Raw genomic sequence first — 18797 nt, forward strand, 5'->3', positions numbered from 1 at the left:
GAGTAAAAGGTAGTGGGGGAGCTTGCAGGCCGTTTCCTAGCTCAGCCTGAGAGGTCTTTGGGGCTTCCCAGGGCCAGCATTTCCTCCTCTCCTCAGCCAGCTTTCAATACAAAGAGAGGAAAGGGTGGGATCAGGGGGGCTGGGGAGGGGGTACGCAGCTGTGAGGGAGGGTGGGGCCCGGAACATGTTGAAGGACCCTGAGTTGTGGAGGCTGGGCCTGCTCCATAGTTGGGATGGGACCCCACTCCAGCTGATCACTGCATTCCCGGGGGTGCAGGCTGGTGCTCATAGGACAGCCCAGAGGACAGACAGGGTCCAAGGCTGGCCCAGACCTGAGGGACAGCAATGCTTGTCTCCTGCTTTCCTGGGTGTCATCTGCACCCTGCCTGGGCAAGCCCTTCTGCTACTTCAAAGGTGAGAGGGCAGATCTTGGGTGCCTCTCACCCTCTGAGCAGAGCATGTGACAAGGGGAAGTTTGGAGCCACAGTGGAGTCATTTCCCTTTCTTTCCTGGCCAAGCTGGGCCTGCAGGCTGCTCAGAACCCAGTCTGGAAGGGTGGAGGGCCAGATAGCCTGGCCTGGGTCTCTCACCCATCTTGGATGTGCAGGCTGTGTGGGAAGCTGGGCTGCCCCTTCTCACCATGAATGAATGACAAGCGTCTTCCCTACTCCTCCCCTGTCCCACTCCAGTGGGGCCACCCCCAGTCCTCTGTCCTGCCCTCATCCAGTCTAGAGGGCAGCTGCCTCTTACTCTTCCCCCAGCTCCTCCCCTTCCAGGCCCACTGGGAAGAAAACCCCACAGAACTGGGAACGAGGTCTCTTAGGTGCTGGGACTCTGCCCAGTCACCTGCAGCTCCTCCAGCTGTAAGCTCCAGCCCAAGGCCTCTTACAAATGAGGCCACACTCGCCGGCCGCACAATTTAATCAGTGCAGATTATTTACAGAACGAAACATATGGGGGTGGACACAGACCCCCCTCCACCCCTTGGCTGGCTCCCCAGTCCCAAGAACAGAGGGGGCGGAAGCTGCTGGACCTGCACGGGGTGGGGGGAGTGGGGGGGTGAGGGGAGGGATGGGGGGCAGCCCATGAGAAGCCCCTCCTTCCAGGGGCCTTGGGATTCTGGGTGGCAGACCCCTGTGCTCAGGGCTATGGGGGAGCGGAGTAGACAGAGCCGGCTGTACAGTACCATTTCCCACAGCAGCTCGCCTCTGCTTGCTTTGGGAAAGAAAAGAGGAAGCATGTCCACCCTCAGGGTTGAGCCCAGCAGCAGGGGAGTCTTCAGGCCACAGTGGGTTCCTGCTCGCCTCTCCCACTAGTGCCCTGGGGAACAGGGAACTGCAGGGGAGGAGCCCTCTCCAAGCCTGGTACATGGTGGGCTGTGGGCACCCACACAGGTGGGCATATTCTGACATCTAGCACCCCAGCCCGGGCACCCATCAGCCTTCTCTCTCCCCAGGAGGGCCGGGATACTGGCAGCTGAAGCCTGAGGTTGGTGGGGTTCTGAGACCCCTGAGGATGGTGGTGTGGGTGAGAGAGGGTGGCATTAGGCCCAGGGAAGGAGCCTGGATGGGTCATACAGCTTAGAGAGGGAAGGTAGACGGGGGCGGGAGGCCCAGCCAGGGAGGCAAGGCTCCTGGGGTGGAGGGGCCTTGGCAGACCTCCTTTGGTCCGTGGTAAGGCGGGCCCAGGACCCCTTCTCTAGATGGAAAAGGAGGTGTGGGCTCAAGGGGTACATGGGAGCTGGGGGTTGCTGGCCCCTCGGCTGGCCAGGGGAGGGTGTAGGGTTCTTAGGCACAAAGAGCCTGGGCTGCTGGGGTGGTTAGAGGTTGGTTGGGAAGGAACCAAAACTCCACATGGACTCATAGCCAAGGGTTACCTCCCCTTCCATTCCCTCTGACTTGGGGTGGCCCTGGGTGAGAGCTGTTCCTAAGGCAGAGAAAGACTTAGGTGGGTGGAGACCAGTCAGGCCCTACGAGCTCCAGCAGAGCTCAGGGTCTGGCCCTGGGACTCAGGCTGTGGAGGGCCCAGCTCCAGAGGAACCTCCACAGCTCACAGCTCAAGTCAGCCTCTCCCACCTGGGCCTTCTGACCCTTCCCTCTGCTGGCTGTGGCCAAGCCAGAGGTGGGTGGGGGCCTGATTCCCTGTCTGGAGCAAAACTCCATTTAGAAAGCTCTCTAACCCCCTGCCCTGAGGGACTGACTGCCCCTGGTTGGGAAAGTAGAAACCAATGCTCAGTTAGTGTGCAAAAAAAAAAAAAAAAAAACAAACCAAAAAAACAAAAAAACCTGGGCATAAATAAACAATGGGGTCAGGGCTGGCAGGGATGTTGGAGGGCCTGGGGGGCGGGGCCCACCCAGGGACTGAGGGAGCCACCGAAGGCTCTTGCTGGGTGCCCCAGGAGCAGTCTCAAACCACAGGCTCCGCCAGCCTAGCACCGTGAGGAGCAGGAGGGCGGCGGGTCAGACCCAGTCCTGCAGAGAGCGCTTGCAGTACAGGAGCATGCGGGGCGCGCCCTTGCGCTGCATCTGCACCAGCGCGTAGGTGAGGCCCAGGATGCACAGGAGCAGCAGCAGCGGCGGCACCAGCACCAGCACCATGTTCACTGTCCGAGTCACCTCCTCCATCTGCACCACCACGCGGCTGCCCCCATCCTCATCTGTCCCCTCCCCAGCACCCGGGCCGGCCCCCTGGTCTTCGTCGCCCTCCTGGCCTTCACCGCCTGCCCCAGGCTCTGCACCCCCGTCGGGGTTGAAGGGCGGACGGGCCACATCGGGCCATCGGGGTCCTGGCTCTTCGCAGCCCATGAAGTCCCGCAGGATGGACTTTGGGTAGCCGGGCTCCATTCGCAGGCGATCATTGTCGAACTTCCAGTATTTGGTGCCCTTGTAGAAGTAGGTGTAGGCTGTGGGGGCAAGCAGGCGGGAGTGGTCTCAGGGTGGGGCCCTTCACCAGCCAGGGACCCTTGCAGAAGACCAAGACGTGCTGAAGGAGCCCTGGCTTTAAAACACCCTCCTTTTTACTTGCTTCCCTGAGCATTTTCAAATCTGCCCCTTCCCAACTTACAGGAAGCCAGACCGGGTTCAGAGACGGGCAGGGTTTGGGTCAAGGGCACCACTGAGTACCGTGCTTCCTGGCTGGGCTCACATGGACTAGGGCAGTGCACGGGGGAAGGGTCCCACAGCCTGCTGGGTTGGAGGCTGCAGCCAGGGGACCCTGTTACCGTCCCAGGACTGGTTTCACCCCACATGAGACAGTCTGGCTCAAGGCCACACAGCCAGCCTGCAGTGGACCTGGAGCAGAGCCCAACACTGCCTTGGCCCAGCTCTCTGGCCTTGGGCATCTTGCCACGTCCCATCAGCCCCAGGAAGGGCCAGGTTTGAATCATGTGGTGAGTCTGTGCTCTGCTGAGCACAGCAAGATCAGAGCGGCCGCAGAGCGATGCCATCACACACAGCAGTGTGAACTGCCCAAGCAATGGCAAAGCCCGCAGGGTCTCCCCTACGCCTTCGAGCCTGGAACCTAAGATTCGGGGCTATGGCCTTTCTTAAGCTCACCAGAGACCACGCTGGAGAAATAAAAGCCCCAGCTCCCTGTCACTTGGTTATAATGACAGAGATCAGGCTTCCCTTCCAGGTGGGTAGGTGGGCACCCTGGGAGGATGCTCATCCCATCGCTCTCAGCTGAGCTCAGGCTTGAGGCTCCCTGCAGGCTGCCCGGGGGGCAGGGAAGCTCTGAGCACCAGCTCTAGACACCGGTGGGCCTGGGTGGGACTCCTGATTCCACAACTTCCTGGCTGTGGGATCTGGGACCCTTTACTCAAGCTCCGTGGTTTAGTATGACTGTCTGTAAACCAGAAAGGTGACGATGAAGGGAGGACCAGGAGGGTCATGCTCTAGAAGTTCCCAGAAGCCCAGGGCCTCGCAAAGCTATGTGTCCCCCACAATGTCTGACGGCCTGGGGCAAGCCCTGTCCCCAGTGTGTGGAGGGGGATGGTGAGTGCTGGGCAGACTGGAGAGTGCTGGCTTTGGTACCTGCATCGTTGCTTAGGAAGGCCCCTCTGGGGGAGACGGGGATCCCCTGCCAGACACTGATGGGCTTGGGGTAGCCAGGGTCTCCACGCTGTGTCTCCTCATTGAAGCGCCAGTACCTGTGACCAGAAGCACCAGGCTGTGGGCCTGCTTAGGCCTGGAGTCTGTTCCCCACGGGTAGTGGGTTCTCTGGGTAGCCTGGGAGGAGGGGGCCCAGTTGGGCCTTTACCCTTTAGGGGAGGGCACTCACCTGTCCGCTTGGAAGAAGAAGGTATGCCCCGTGGGCTCCCACCAGATGGCTGTGTCGATGCGGTCGTAGGGGATGCCCAGGCCATAGCTGGTCAGCGGCTGTGGGTAGCCGGGCTCCAGGTTCGCTTCTCGGAAGAGCCAGTAGCGGTCACCTGTGGGAGGAGTGGGAGGCAGGTGAGAAAGGAGCCGAGGGCTGAGGGGGGTGAGCGGGGAGGGGACACAGGAATGTTATTCTGGGCCCATACATCCATTCACATTCACTGCCAAACTCATTACACACACACACAACCACACTCACACCCTTGCACACAGGACAGGCACTGATACCCATGACAACACACAATGCAGCTGACCCTTGTGTCACCCACTCTATACTCTTGCACAACTGTGACACACTCGTTTACATACACACGTCACCTGCTCACACCTGTACACACAACATACAGTCACATTATACATGGGTCTGCGTTCCCATGTGAACATTCACCCCTCAACCGTTCTTGTAGAGAGGAAAGCTGGGGAGTCCTGCCTGGCTTCTGAGTCTGGGGGCTGTTCCCTGGGGTACCCCAGCACATGGCCCAGGGCTCCCCACTTTTGGTTTGGGCCAACCCTGTCCTAGGGGAGCTCTGCCTCATTGAAACTCAGGCCAGGTGCCTGGGGACCCAGCTGACCGGGGGTGCTGCCCCGATGGGTGCAGTGCCCCTTTGCTCTCCTCCTCAGGCCCAGCTGGGTCAGGGGCAGGGGCAGGAAGACTGCTCATCCCCTCCCACCGACCCCAGCTCACCTTTGAAAAAGACAAAGCGCCCGTCTTGGCGCTCGTAGGCGGCACTGATGTCGCTGGGCAGACCACGCCAGAAGTGCCCAATGGGCATAGGATAGTTGTCCAGGACACGGTTATGCCGGACCCGCCAGAACCAGCGGCCCTGGGGAGGGCGTGGGTGTGAGTGGGCAGAGCATGCACGCTGCCTCGGCCTGGTGTAGGGACCACCTGGGACCACCCGTTCTTGGATGAGGGAGGGTCCAGGGGAGGCCATTGAGGTCCTGAGGGCAGCACCAGGGAGAGCGCCCTGGGCAGAAGGGGCGAATGGGCGGGGCAGACCCCTGGGCTTGCTGTATGACTCCAGGGAAGTCCCTCATCCCTCAGGCTGGTGGCTCCTCAGTCTAGAGTCTGCTGGCTTCCCAGGGGCAGCTCCGTGGAGGGGTGGGAGTGCCTGGCAGCCAGGTGGGGCAAGTCTTGGGGGGGGTTGCTCTCCTGCTCTGAGTCTGGGCCAAGGGGCTGAGGGAGGCATAGGCAGGGGCCAGACCTTGAACACGAACATCTCCCCACGCAGCATGGCCACTGTGTCAAAGTCCCCGTCGCAGATGTTGGGGCCATACTGGTCAGGCCGCTCAGTGGCTCGGGGCTGGACTGGGGGGCCTGGCCTTGGGGGCCGCTCTGGCTTCCCGCCTGGGGGTGGAGGCTGGGGGGGTCTGGGGGGCCGATGGTCTGGCCGGCCTGGCCGCCGGGGTGTCACAGTGGGGAGGGGCCGGGTAGGCTGTGGCTGACCGTCTGGGGTGCCTGCAGAGCCAGGGAAGGGGGAGCAAGAAGTAAGCCCCAGAACCCAGCCAGGACTCCAGGGTGTCCTCCTCAGAACCCTGGGGAGAACAGGGTCTCTCCAGGGCCCCCGCCTGGAAAAACACATGCCCCTTGTGAGGACCCTGCCTGTCCACTGCAGACCCCACCCCACCCTCAGGAGGACCACCATCCTCCATAGAGCCTCCTCCTTGACCTTCCAACATGGGGTTTAGGTCACTGTGCCCCCAAGGTGGCCCCTGTCTCCATTTTCCCTTGGGGACATTCACCTGAGGATGCCAGCCTGTTCCACTGGAGGCTCCCGGGACACAAGGGACACACACAGAGGCAAGAACACGGCTCTACCAACTCTGCCAAGTTCCCCTCTTATTACCAGGCTGCTAGTGTTTGCCTTGTGCCCAGCAAGGTGGGCACTGCCAGCCCCAGTGAGGGGTTCGGTGTGGGCACTGAGCACAGGCCCTGACCCACCAAACTGGCCCTCAGGAGACCTCACCGCTGGAGGCTTTCTTGGTTGGGGCCTGGGTCTGGGGGTGCCACCTGCCTGAGGACACTGGGAAGTGATAAACCAACAATACTTAGCAGAGAGTCCAGGACAGGACTGGGCTGGGAGTGACAGTAGGAGGAATGGGGTCCTGGAACCTTCGGCCTAAGAATATCACTGAGACTGAGGAGGACAGGGGGTCAGAGATGGGACCTGGGGCCACCTGGGGCCCCTGCAAGCTCCAGTCTGGAGCCACTGTGAGGGCTCTGGGTGTGGGACCCTGGGTGGGCCAGCTGATTTCTAGCATCATCTGAGTGACGTGGACAAGTCACTAATGCTCTCTGGGCCTCAGTTTCTCATCTACAAAATGGGACAGCAGTAGCACCTATGTCTTTGTAGGGCTGGGAGCTGAGGGCAGGCGTGCAGAGCCCACCGGCTGTGTCCGTGCTGTCCGCTCACCGTAGAGCTGCTGGATGCCCCTGAGGTCGTCTTCGGGCAGCTGGAAGTTGTCAATGTCCATCCACTGGTAGAATGGCGCCATGATGGCACTGGGGTTGCTGGAGTGCTCCAGCCCCAGCGCATGGCCCAGCTCATGCACCGCTACCAGGAAGAGGCTGTTCCCTGCAGTGAGGCCAGCAGAATGGTCAGCTCTGGTCTGGCCCAGGACCTGGCTGCCCCACACTGGGCCTGAGGCTGCCAGGGAGCCTGCCCTCGCTTCACTCTTAGAAGAGGCTGAGCTGCTCTGACTTTCTGGGCCTCCAACTTCCCCATCTGAGAAATGGGTACAACGATCCCATCTCTTCACTGCCATCCCTTGAAGATGGACAACAGCTTGAGACCAAGTGTCAGTGCTCCAGAGAACCACGCAGGGGAAGCTTTCCCCTCCCGACCCTGCAATTCCAGCTCTGCCTCCGCCGCCCTCACCCTGGCCAGCTGTTCTCACCATGCATGTCCGTGCTGGAGAAGGTCCAGGGCTCATCTGCGTCGAAATGGGTGTCCCCACCCATACCAGGGCCGGGGAAATAGGCGTGGGCCAGAAAGCCGCCTGTGCCATCAAAGGGTGAGCTGTCGCCATGGAAACCGGAGGCAAAGAGGACCATGATGTCAGCCTCCTTCTGCCGCCGCAGCCTGATGTCCTGGTAGGGCACCTCCTGGAAGACCAGGGGCGTCGCCTGCTCCCACACGCGGAAGGCCCTGCGCACCGCCTCCAGCGAGTGGTACCAGCCCAGCTTCTCTGTGTAGTTCTGGATGCTGCAGGTGGGCGAGGAGACACGCCAGTGAACCCAGGGCCTGGGGCTACTGTCCACTGCTGGCACCCACTGGGTTGGAGGCCAGGACTCGTGGTTGGAGGCCGGGAGCTATAGGTTCTGAATGCTGGGCTCCAGGGTCAGGCTGACCTGAGTTCAAGGCCGGGCTCTAACATTATCTGTGTGACTTTGGGCAAGTGAGTTAGCTCTCTGAATCTGAGTTTTTTCATTTGTAAAACGGGTAAAGGTTAGTGCTTTCATCGTGGTGTCCCTGTGAGGATAACGTGAATGAACTCATCAGATCAGAGTTAGTGTCTGTGTGCTGGACAGATTGCCACTAAAGCTGGTTGGACCATGAATTCACTCTGGGGGCCTGGGGTTTAAGAGGCCGTGGGAGCTACTCTTCCTCGGGAGATGGAGCACTGGTGGGGCCATCGCTGGACAGACACAGGAAGAGGAGCCCTTGGGGACCACCGCATGCTAAAGGCTCACAGGAGGTTCTTGCTTAAGGACTCAGCGTGAAGGAGGAGGGTGCCTGAGGGTTTTTATAGGTGACTTACTGCCCACCCACCTGACAGGTGCCTGGATTCCGGTCCCCCTGCCCTCCCCCATACTCAGGTGCCTGACACCCCATGTCCTGTACTGTGGAGGCCCCCAGTTTGTACTGGTGCAGGAATCCATCTGGGCCAGTGAGGCCAACCCAGGCAGCTGGCGGGTGGGGGGGAGGGAGAGCGGAAGCAGCTCCAAGAGTCCTGACCTTCTCAGGAGGAAGACGGCCTCGGGTGTGCAGCCGCAGTCAGTGTGGGAGCTAGAGTGGGTTTGGACTGTCTATATACTGGACACCCTGGGGGGCTGCTGGGAAAGGAAACCGTCCAGATGAGTCCACTGGGAAGCCTGAAGCCTCAGACCAGGTGACGCTCCAGGAGGGACACCACTCTGGGAAACCGGGGTCCCTACCTGAAGGTCAGGTGGGGGTTGTTCCACTTCCTGCCGGTGAGGGCATAGCGCTTCCGCCTCCGCAGATTGGCTTTCACACGCGCCCCAAACTGATCTGGCACTCCACAGCGGGGCCGCTTCATCCACCTGGCTCATGGGCATGGATGGGTGAGCACAGAGCCTCCCCCTGACAGTCCACCTCCTTCCACCCTCCTCCCTCTGGCCTTCAGCTGCCTCTTAGGGTGTGGTGGGAGACTAGCGAACCTTCAATTTCCTCACCAGGAAAATGGGTACAATGATCTCGTACTGGAAGACTGGATGCCCAGTGGTAGCTCTGCAAAGGTGATCCCCTTCTCATCAGAATCACCCAGGGATGGGACAGTTACTCCTGAGGCCTCCTGACCTGGATACGTTATGCTCTTTGCATGCTCATCAGGATGTGGCTTTGGATCATATCCCCTCTTTCAGTCCCATCGGGGCATGTGCACTGTGTCCCACCATTCCCATTCCTGTGGCAGACATCACCAATCAATCCTACGCTCCTTGTGGCCAAGCTGGGATTCGGGCTCAGGTGCTTTCTCAACACAAGGTTTTAGGCAGCCACTCCCACCCAATCAGACTACAGCATGGAAGATCAAACCATTTGTCATCTCTTATCTAGACCAGTCTTTTCTGGTAGCTCCACATGCCAAGACCTCATAAGAGTAGGCCAGAAGGAGGGCAGGTACCAGAGGGGTCTGGGAAGGGCCTGACAGAGGGACTCACGCCTTGGTCTCTTCGTCGAGCACGCCGGTGACAGGGATCCCGTAGAAGCGCTGCATTTCAGAGAGGGCTGAGGCCAGGATCTGGGCCGAGCGCATGGTGGACATGTGGCGGCTGGGCTGAGGCAGGTAGCCATAGAGTCGCAGCCAGTTCTGCAAAGGAGAGACTACAACAGTCAGCAGGTCCTGGCATGGCTGGCTCCCGATACATACAGCCTGCATCAGCCCACTGCCCACCACATCACCCCAGCTGCCACCACCTTCCTGCTTTCACATAAGAGCCAGAGCAAATGGCCTTTACAAGTCAGGTGTCTGGTTCATGAGATGTCTTCTCATCTCGGAGGAAAAGCCAATTTTTACAGAAGCTACCAGGCCCTAGATACCTGACCCCACCTCAGCTCTCAGACCACACTCTTCCCATGCACCCAGCCAGGCACTTTCCTGTCTCAGGCCCTTTGCACATGCTGCTCTCACAGACATGTGCATAGCTCACTCCCCCAACCCCCATGTTCTTCAAGTCTCTGCTTTAGCTTCATCTTACTGGAGGGTGTTCTCTGATAATACTAAAAAAAGACCCCCACCTGCTGTGCCCTGAACCCCCTCTCCTTACTTGTACTTGTCACCATCTGACATACCATATATTTCACTTAGGTGTTTATCATTTGTCTCCCTGCTATGGTGAGAAAGGGGACTCTGACCTGCCCACCTTATGGCCCCAAGGCCTTGAGAGCATGATGACTACTATGGGAGGCTGTTGGCACAGAGGCCAGGGACTTTTTGTGGGCCTTGGCCACATGGAAATGTGTCCTTTGCACCTTCCTGGCTCACCTTGGGTCTCTGGGTGCCCCCAGAGTAAGGGCTATGCATCAAGGGCCCACAGGCAGGATGGTGACAGAACATGGTGGCTACTCTGGGCTGACAGCCATGTGTCAGCTGGCCAGGGCCACGCCCACATCTGTCTGCCACCAGTGTCACAGCCAACTCCTCAGATACTTGCTCCCTCAGTGCCACCCATCACCCCAGCCCTAGCACCCGGCCACACCCCCTGGCTCAGCAGCACCCAGACTGCCGCTGGAGGGAGCACCGCTGAGCCCAAGAGGGCAGCGCAGACACATGGTGGCAGAGCTGCGAGGCCTCTCAGGGCCCAGAAAACAGCCACAGAACAGGGAGGCAGAGCCACGGGGATGAGAAACAACCATGGCTCCGGGGACAGAAAGAGCTGGGGTCACATCCAGCCAAGCCAGTTCTGAGGTGTGGCTGTTATACTAGGACCCGCCTCACATCTAGGGTTTCTGTGAGGACTACATGGGGACGTCCACACTAGTGCTCCCATTGCGCTGGGGAGGGGAATGTGCTCAATGAATGTGTCATTAATGACAGAGGTGGGGGTGGCTGTCTGGCTGTCCCTGGAGCGGCAGACTTTTGCCTCTGCCAACAGGGCTGAAGGCTCAAGGCTCCAACAGGGCCTGAGGGCTGTGCAGCCTCAGGTGAAGGCAGGTGGCCTCCCCTGCCAGCCCAACTCAGCCATGTGCCCAGGCCAGACACCGGCACTGTCATGGGCACCTTCCCACAGCTCCTGCTCTTTCCAAGCACGAGAAACCCTTCCTGAAGTCCCGTGCGTGCGTGCGTGCGTGCGTGCGTGTGTGTGTGTGTGTAAGGGGGGATGCCCACCGGACAGTTTTCCTGAAGAAGCTTGGAGAGATCTAGAAGGCGAGGCCACGACGCTCGGCCAGCAGCAGCAGGGAAAGGGATCCAAAGGGAGGTGGGGCTGCTTGCTGACACTGGAGGGCACCTGACGTTGCTTATTTGCATGAGGTAAAAATATCTCAGGGAGCTCAATCACAGGCCACCAAGGGGCTGATTAGCAGTGTCTGCAGAGTGACAGGGGAGGGCAAGGAGGGGGAGGCTCCCGCTGATGCCCTGGAGAGGAAAGAGCGAGGGAGGGAGCTGGGCCTGTCCGCAGGGAAGAGCTCCAACGCCCAGCAGAGGGCATGGGGTGCGTGGGGGGCCCTTTAATTCTAGGGGCAGTTCAGGGGCTGATGGGAAGGTCCCAAGGGTGGCTATGGACCCTCCTTCACCCAGATCTCTTGGAAGCCAAGAGCTTCCATCTCAGTATCAGCCAAGCCTCAAACCCTCAGCCTCCTGGTGACAAATGCCTCCAGGCCACTGCCAGGGTGAGAAGCAGCACCACAGATGGGTGGCATGGGTGGGGTAAGCAGAAACACAGTTTTGGCCCAGAGCAGCTGAACCTCTGAATGACAAGGTGGAGACTGACCAACAGGCACTTGGGGCTGGCCACCCGGTACCAATCCATCTACACCACCCGAATAGGGCTGTGGGCTTTTCCTGCCCCAGAGCCCGGGGGGGATATTCTTGAGTCCTACTGCTGTGCTCAGTGTGACAAGCCCAGGAGGTGAGGATGTGGAGGAAAAGACAGCATGGGACAGGGGTGCACAGGTAGGCCGCTTGCACCCTAGGCCCCAGCTCCCTGCACGGCTCTGCTGCCATGGACAAAAGTGGGGAGCGATTTAAAAGGTCATGACTGACCTCTTAGTGTCAAAGTGGGAGAGGGGCTGTGTTCACGCTCCTGCTACTCCCACTGGTGACTGACTGTAAAGACTGTCCCTTATACAACGTGCCTCCTTTTCCTCCCCTCACCTGCTCTCACAGCTGGAGTGCCAGGCAGATGAAGCTTTGTTTCTCAGGTGAGGAAACTGAGGCTTGGGGAAGTCAGTAAGCAGCAGAATAGGGGGACCTCCTCCACGAGGGTCACTGTCCATTGGGAGGCAGGGAAGGTTCTGAAGAGAGCTCCGGAGCCACAAGGGCCCCTCCTACCTGCAGCCCACCCTGGTTCTTTCAGCCATTTCTTTGCATAGATGCTTCAGGTGAGTGGCTGTCCCCAGGCAAGGAGATATGGGGCTATCAGGAGTTGGAGGGGGAATCCCTGGCCCCCTGCCCTAGGAGAGGCCATAAATGCAGCAGCTGAGGGCTGAGAATCTGCTGTGGGCTGGCCATCCACTCACCATCCCATTTAATGTTCACAAAAACGCCATTCCTGTTACACAGACAGTGAGGTTCAGAGAGGTGGCCCACTCAAGGTTGCACAGCCGACCTGGCTAGAACTAGAGCCCAGGAGCAGTACTACTGGACCTGGCTGTTTGTAAAATAGCACCAGCTCCTCTTGGCCTGAGGCTGGGGACACCGGGCTCAGGTCCTTCTCAGGAACAGTGCCCAGCACAGCACTGGGGGAAGGTGTCTCATGCTCCCCACGTTCCACATCTCTGGCTGGGTCTGGGCGCTGGGCCATGTCAGCAGGGCTGCCCCCCAAGGACTGCTGAGACAATGCCAAGGCAGGTCCGCAGGGGGTGTGTGTCTGGAAAGGAGCTTCCAGATGGATCAATACTGTGCATTAAGCACAGCCGTGGGGGCAGGGGGCGCGGGCTGCTGCTATCACCACAGCCAGCTCTCAGCCAGCTCCTCCCATCGGCCTTGTCAGAACCTGTGCGATAAGGACAATCTCTGCAGGGCTCTGCTTTGCTTCTGTCATCCATGGCTTCTGTGCAGTCTGAGCAGACTCTGGCAGAGCTGCCCAGACAGGCACAAAGGGCGTCTTGTCAGGCCTGCTGGTGACGAACAGACCTTTCAGGGCACTGTGAGGTCCTCGCTGTGCCCATCTCAGCACCCGGGGTCTTGGTCTCAGGGCTCTTGGGAACAAACCAAGGCCATGTGGGGGGACAGAGTGGGTGCTCAAGGGATGATAAGCCTGGGGGAGTCACAGACCCTCCAGTCTCAGGCTGGAAGGGACCTCAAGGCCATCAAGCCCAGCTACTTCACTGAAGCCTCCACGGACCACAATTGGGCCAGGGACCCATCAGGCCTACACCCCTGAAAGGTGGGGGGCTCACTGCCACCAAGGTAGCCCATTTTGTCTCCTTGGTTCCCACTGCTTGTCCACAGAAGCCGGCCTCCGAGTAACAGAAAAGGACAAGCACAACCTCTCCGAGCCCCTGCCCCACCTCAGCAAAATGGGGTCCGAGTTTTCACTCCCCTGCCCGAGTGAGCCGCATAAATCTTGGGGGGATATTGAAGATGCCAATTATCTTAGTCCATTCAGGCTGCTATAGCAAAAATACCATAAGCTGGGCAGCTTATAACATTTATTTCTCACAGTTCTGGAGGCTGGAAGTCCAAGGTCAGGGTGCCAGGGAGGTCAGGTTCTGGTGAAGGCGCCCTTCCTGGCTGCAGACTGCCAACTTCTCACTGTCCTCACACGGTAGGAAGGCAAGGAGCTTTCTTGGGCAGGTTTTATAAGAGCACTAATCTTACTCATGATGGTTCTATACTCACCACCTCATCGCCTCCCAAAGGCCCTAATATCATCACCTTGGAAGTTATGTTTCAACATATGAATTTGGGGGGGGGACACACAAACATTCAGTCTATAGCACCAACTTTAATCTGCGCTGGGGAGGCTCCCCACAGTGACCACCGCAGCTGGCCTCACACAGAAGTCAACCTCCCAGCTGGGCAGAGGTGACGATGGCAGAGAACATCTGGATCAGCAACGAGAGGGGGATGGAGGGGGCAGCCAGAACCCAGCAATTAGCAGGGAGGGGCTTTTCCATTCTTGGCAGCATTGCCCTTCTTAGTTGGCATCAGAGAACATGGGCAGTGGGTGCTGGGGTTTAGAGAGAGGCTTCTATGGGGGGTGGGGGTCTGGGTGTGTTTCTCTGTTGTTGCCTCTCCACCCTCCTTGGGTGGGGCAAAGTGAGGTGTTTGTCCAAAGGTCGGAATGTGCAGGTTGGACAGATAAACTATTCAAACAAGAAGTGCACACTGCAAGGAGGAGGCTGCCTAAGGGGACCCCGGGAGCAGCCCAAGCGCAGGGACCTGGCAGAGGGCTGGTAATGAGGGGCGCGGCACAATCAGATCCTAGTCCCTGGCTGCATCCATCAGCCCAGTTCTCTGGGGGTTCACAGACAGACTATGAAGAGGTGGTTTGTTAGTAAAAAGAGAACAGACTAAAAAGCAGGGATGGATAGAAGAGAAGGTTCAGCTTCTGTAGGTTGCCAAAGACAATGGTCTTACATTTTTCCTCAAGGGTGGGCATGGGGCCTCTGGAGTTTCTGCTCCATATTTAAGAAAAGGTATTAATAAGAGTGCAGGTGCAGGGGCCCTGGGGAGGGTGTGGCCAGCGGAGATTGGAGCGCAGGAAGCCTGGGGCTATGGCTCCCCAGTCATATCTGAAGGTCAAAATCAGAACTCAAGCTGACTGCCCACTCCTCCTTTTGCTCATCCTGAGCAGCCAGCAGGTAGGTATGTGGGAGTCTGTTCAGGGAAGGTGAGTGTGTCCATGCTTTAGGAGCAGCTGCATTAGACCTGTGAACTCTGGCAGCCTCAGTCACTTGTATGGGGCGGGCTGAGGGCCTGAGGTTATGCTTGGGGAGGAAGGGGGTTTGGGTGGGGGTGGGAAAAGAGACCATAGCTTTTCTGGGGAAAACCAAAGGCACTTAAGCAGGCTAGGTGCTGTAGCCAGCAGGGCAGGACAGATCTGAAGGGGGGCCCGGACTCTCAGGTGCGGGAGGCCAGGAGCTCCAGCTCGCACCTCAGTCAGGTGAGGCCTGCATTTATGCAGGGAAGTGGAGCTCCAGCCCAGAAACGCTGGAGACTGGGAACTGACATCCAAGGGAGAAAGTGGGACAGGGCAGAGTAACTCGGCGGCGGCGGCTTCTTCAAGAAAGACAGCCTTCTTCAGGCAGGGCTTGGCAGGTTGCAGGTGTCTGCCAGCTCCTAGCACAGGCCAGCCTCCCTGATTCCTGTCTAGTGAAACTCCTGTGGTTTCTGCCCTGGGAGGGAGAGGGGCTGGCTTTGGCTCAGTTACCAGGATGCTCAGAGAAGGCCCCAGCCATGACCTGACCTGAAGTCTGGAGCTATAAAGATTCTGGGGCGAGGACCAGAGCCTTCTCCAAGGGCGGGAGGCTCTGGACACAGGGTGCAAGCCAGGCCCAGGAGTCTGAGGCTGGTCCTTGGAGAGCGTGGACCTGGGGACAACTGTCCCACAGCCTCCTGGCAAATGTGCTGGCTGCTGAAGCCATTCGACTCTGGGCCTTAGGTCTGGCCAGACTTGACGAAACTGCAAAGAACAGCCTGTACCCCAAAGCCAATTCTAAGAACAGGGACAACCCACTTGTGTCTAGCCATCCATAGTCCCCTAAGCCTTCAACAGTCTCTTCCAGCCCAACCCAAATTCCCCCCCAGAAGAGAGGCTGCAGGTCACTCTCAGAATCTCTAGCTACTGCTCCCAAAGGCTTAGAGCCATGTCTGTGACCCCACTCAGGCCCTGGGAGAGGAGGGAGTGATGGAGGAGCAGAAGCAAAGGAAAGAGAATGAAGCCCTGCAGATCACAGGTCCCCACGCTGCAGATCCTGGCCATCTAAGATGACAATTCATAATGCATGGCCACCAAATTCCAGCTCGCTCCATAATTACTTCCTGTGCAGAGATGCCATTCCTAAGTAGATTAAAAACGGCTCAAGGATGGGTCTGTGACTTGCAATTCTTTGGTACTCCACTCCAGAGAGTGGCAGGTGGGTCCAAGCACTCCTCACTGGGCACCTGGAACACAGGCTGAGGGGCAATTCCCACCAGCAGGAGCCCCTTGCTTGCCTGTCTGTATGAATGAGGGGGTGGCAGCTGGACTGGGCATGGGCTGGGCTCCCACTCCACCTCCTGCCAGGACCTGGCTCCCTGCAGCTTTCCCTGGCCTGGCCAAGGAGGGAGGGAAGAGCAGGTGGGGAACTGGCTGAGAGGTGTAACTTGAGCTGGGAGGAATTCCCTGCCCTTCCTCCACGCTTTTATTAAAGCAGGGCGGGGAAGGGCAGGCTTCCATCGGAAAAATCTCCCAGGCAGCAGGGAGAGGTGGGGAAGCCGCTGGGGGCTGGGAGAGAGCACCGGCCCAACTGCAAATAGAACCGGCGCTCAGGCCGCAGCCGGGCGGCGGAAGGCTCCGGGCAGGGCCAAGGGCGCCGAGGCGCGAGCCTGCCGGGCCCGAGCAGAGGCGGTCTCCCCGCCCCCCCCACTTTCCTTTCCTGGTCCCGGCAAGGAGCCGGGTCTTAGAAGTCGGGGAAAAAGTGGACCCGCTTTTACTTTGGGGCAGCGGAGCTGGCGCCCTCACTATCGCAGCTCGGAAGGACGGCGCTGGGCGACTCCATGGAGCCGCGGGCACTAGTAGACCCAGCTCTGCGCCAGGAGGCCGCGCCTGATCGCCCACGGGACCGACCCAGAGAGGGGGTCCCGTGGGACCTCGGCAGGCTCCGGTGAAAGGACCTTCGGAGCCCCGTCCTCTGCGTCACGGGCCTCGGCGCAGAAACTCTGGTGCGTAGGAAACGCCAGGGGGACTGGGTCTCCCTCTCTCTCTGGGACCCAACCTGGCCGTGGCGCGGCTTCCGTCCAAGAGCCCAAGAAAGTCGCCAAAGCACCAAAGCGACCGAGGCTGCGGTCTCGGAGGTTCGCATCCCTTCCCCCATCCCCGCCCGCCGCGCGTGGCTCCGTGTCACCGGACCAGACGCTTCCCAGGCGCGAGCGCTGCCGGCTCCCCCGTGGCCCCCAGGGCAGCCTCCACCCCGCTCGCAAAGAACGTCACCGCGCCCGTAGGGCTCTCGAGGAATCCGCCGCCGGGGGGAGGGGAGGAGGGGAGCCAGGGCTGGGGGCGTCAGAAGCCGCTCCCAGGGGGCTGGGGCGGGTCAGTGCCCAGGGCAGGGCTGTAGGGGTAGAGAGTGGGCGCGCGCCCTACGCCCTCCGGGGTTTGGGAAGAGGTGCCGCAAAGGGAGAGCTGGGGAGGGGCAGCTTGCCTGGCCCCTTTCCTCCGCCCGCCCCCTCCCCTAGGACGGAGGGCTCGTCTCGTCTCGTCGCCCCCTCCCTCCAGCTGCGGGTGTGGCTCCTTTCCTGCCCCCCCAGTCTCCCAGCCCGCGCGGCAAAGGCTCGCGAAAGGGTCCTTACCTCGGCGTTGACTTCGGCGTCCTCTGCAGCGGCGCCGCGGCCCAGGCAGCCCAGAAGCAGCAGTAAGAGCGGCAGCACATGCGGCCGCGCCGCCGCCTCCCGGCCGCCGAGGGGGCTGCCGGCCCGGGGCGGCCGCCCGGGCGCGCTCCGCTCGCCTCCCATGCTCTCGGCGCCCCGCGCGGCCCGGAGCGCTGCACGCGGAGCTCGCCCGCCCGCCCGAGCCGAGCCCCTTCACGCGCCTCGGAAACTTGCCACGCTCCCTGGCTCCCCGCCCGGCGGGCGCGCGGCAGAACCTCCCGGTCCCGGTCCCCGCGGCAAATTCCCACGCCCGAGGAGAAGCGGGCCGGGCAGATCCGGGCACGCGGAGCCGGCCCACGGGAGAGAGGGCCGGCCGGAGCCGCCTGCCTCCGGGTCCTGCAGCCTGGGCGCCCGGGGCCCGGCTCCCGAGAGCAATTGCAACTCCTGAGCCTCTTTGTCTGGCTCAGCGCTCCGGCCGCCCGGTCCCGCGGCGCCCCCTGCGCGCCCAGCTCCCTCTGTCCATGCCCGGGGCCGGGCGCTGCCCAGAGCGCGCGCCTCCCGCCCGGGCACTCTGCTCGCCCCGCGCCCGATCGGGCCCGGGTCGCCGCGCGGTCCCCGGAGGAGGCGCAGGGAGCGGGTGGGAGCGAGTGAGCCGCCAGGAGCCGGCGCCCGACGTCCCCGGCGACTCCGGCGCAGCTCGCGGCGCTCCCAGCCCTCCGCCCCGCGCCGCGGTCGCCTCCGCTCTTAAAGGGCCAGCGCTCTCCGTGCGCGGCCGCGGGGCGGGGGCGGGGGGCGGTGTCTTAGGCGGAGGCTTCTTGGTAGCAGGTGCGGGCGGTGCAGCCGGGCAGGCGGCCGTTTCACTCTTTCCAGACGTCGGGAATCCTCTGTGCCCACCTCCGTCACTCCTAGCCTGGCTTTTGTTGAATGGGGGGATCCCTGAAGTGACGCCTCCCGTCTCCCCTCCTCCCGCGAAAGAGTGAGGGGGAATGAAGATCCCTCTTTCTCTTGGTGGGGATACTGAGACCGCGGGTGGGCAGGAAGGAGGGCTGGGGGAGGAGGGGCCCCAGTGTTTTAGGCTTAAATAAACAAAAAAGATACACAAAATCTAGAGGTTTGTTATTTTCTCAGAAGCCCTCCCAGTCTTTGGGCCTTCAGGTGGCTCCCCTCAGTGGCGAAGGGAGGGCTTGGGTGCGTGGTGGATGCCAGCAGTGTGACCAGGGCGGGTTTAGGGGGCACAGGTGGCAGTTCTGCCTCCCCTCTCACCTGGGGCAGGTGGGCGAGTTACTTAACTTGTCCCGAGTCTCCCTGTTCTTATCCGGAACGTGGCCTGAGGGTTGGATCTGCTTCGGTTCCCTGGCCCAGCACACATTCGGTATCCAAGTCCAGGACACTGTTTGGTGCAAGTGAGATGTGACAATTCTGCCTGACAAGGTGCCGGGCTGGCTGGTAGGCAGATCTTCCCACCGAGTGGAGCTTAGAGTGCTAGATTTAAGTCGATTCCAGGGT

General features: G+C 60.5%; 1 protein-coding gene across 1 annotated transcript; it reads right to left on the reverse strand.

Annotated features, from left to right (window-relative positions):
• Nucleotides 1-903: 903 nt before the first annotated feature.
• Nucleotides 904-17435, reverse strand: MMP15 (matrix metallopeptidase 15). Its single transcript, XM_016206554.2, has 10 exons — nt 17274-17435; nt 9280-9428; nt 8536-8661; nt 7275-7582; nt 6791-6952; nt 5582-5835; nt 5062-5200; nt 4279-4429; nt 4032-4147; nt 904-2902 (listed from the first exon to the last, which is right to left on the reverse strand). Exons 1-10 carry the CDS (start codon nt 17433-17435, stop codon nt 2460-2462), a joined length of 2010 nt encoding a protein of 669 aa, XP_016062040.2. The 3' UTR covers nt 904-2459.
• Between the last annotated feature and the right edge of the window lie 1362 nt (nt 17436-18797).

This window comes from Miniopterus natalensis, chromosome 18, assembly GCF_054644295.1.
Source record: "Miniopterus natalensis isolate mMinNat1 chromosome 18, mMinNat1.hap1, whole genome shotgun sequence".
Taxonomy (NCBI): domain Eukaryota; kingdom Metazoa; phylum Chordata; class Mammalia; order Chiroptera; family Miniopteridae; genus Miniopterus; species Miniopterus natalensis.

What these genes read in the sequence shown, in the direction of transcription:
- MMP15 (XM_016206554.2), bottom strand. Translation starts at nt 17,435, where the DNA reads ATGGGAGGCGAGCGGAGCGCGCCCGGGCGGCCGCCCCGGGCCGGCAGC. An exon ending in GGGCATCCAGCAGCTCTACG is followed by an intron (nt 5,836 to 6,790) that starts GTGAGCGGACAG and finishes CTGGCTCTGCAG; the next exon opens with GCACCCCAGACGGTCAGCCA. An exon ending in GGGAGATGTTCGTGTTCAAG is followed by an intron (nt 5,201 to 5,581) that starts GTCTGGCCCCTG and finishes CGCCCTCCCCAG; the next exon opens with GGCCGCTGGTTCTGGCGGGT.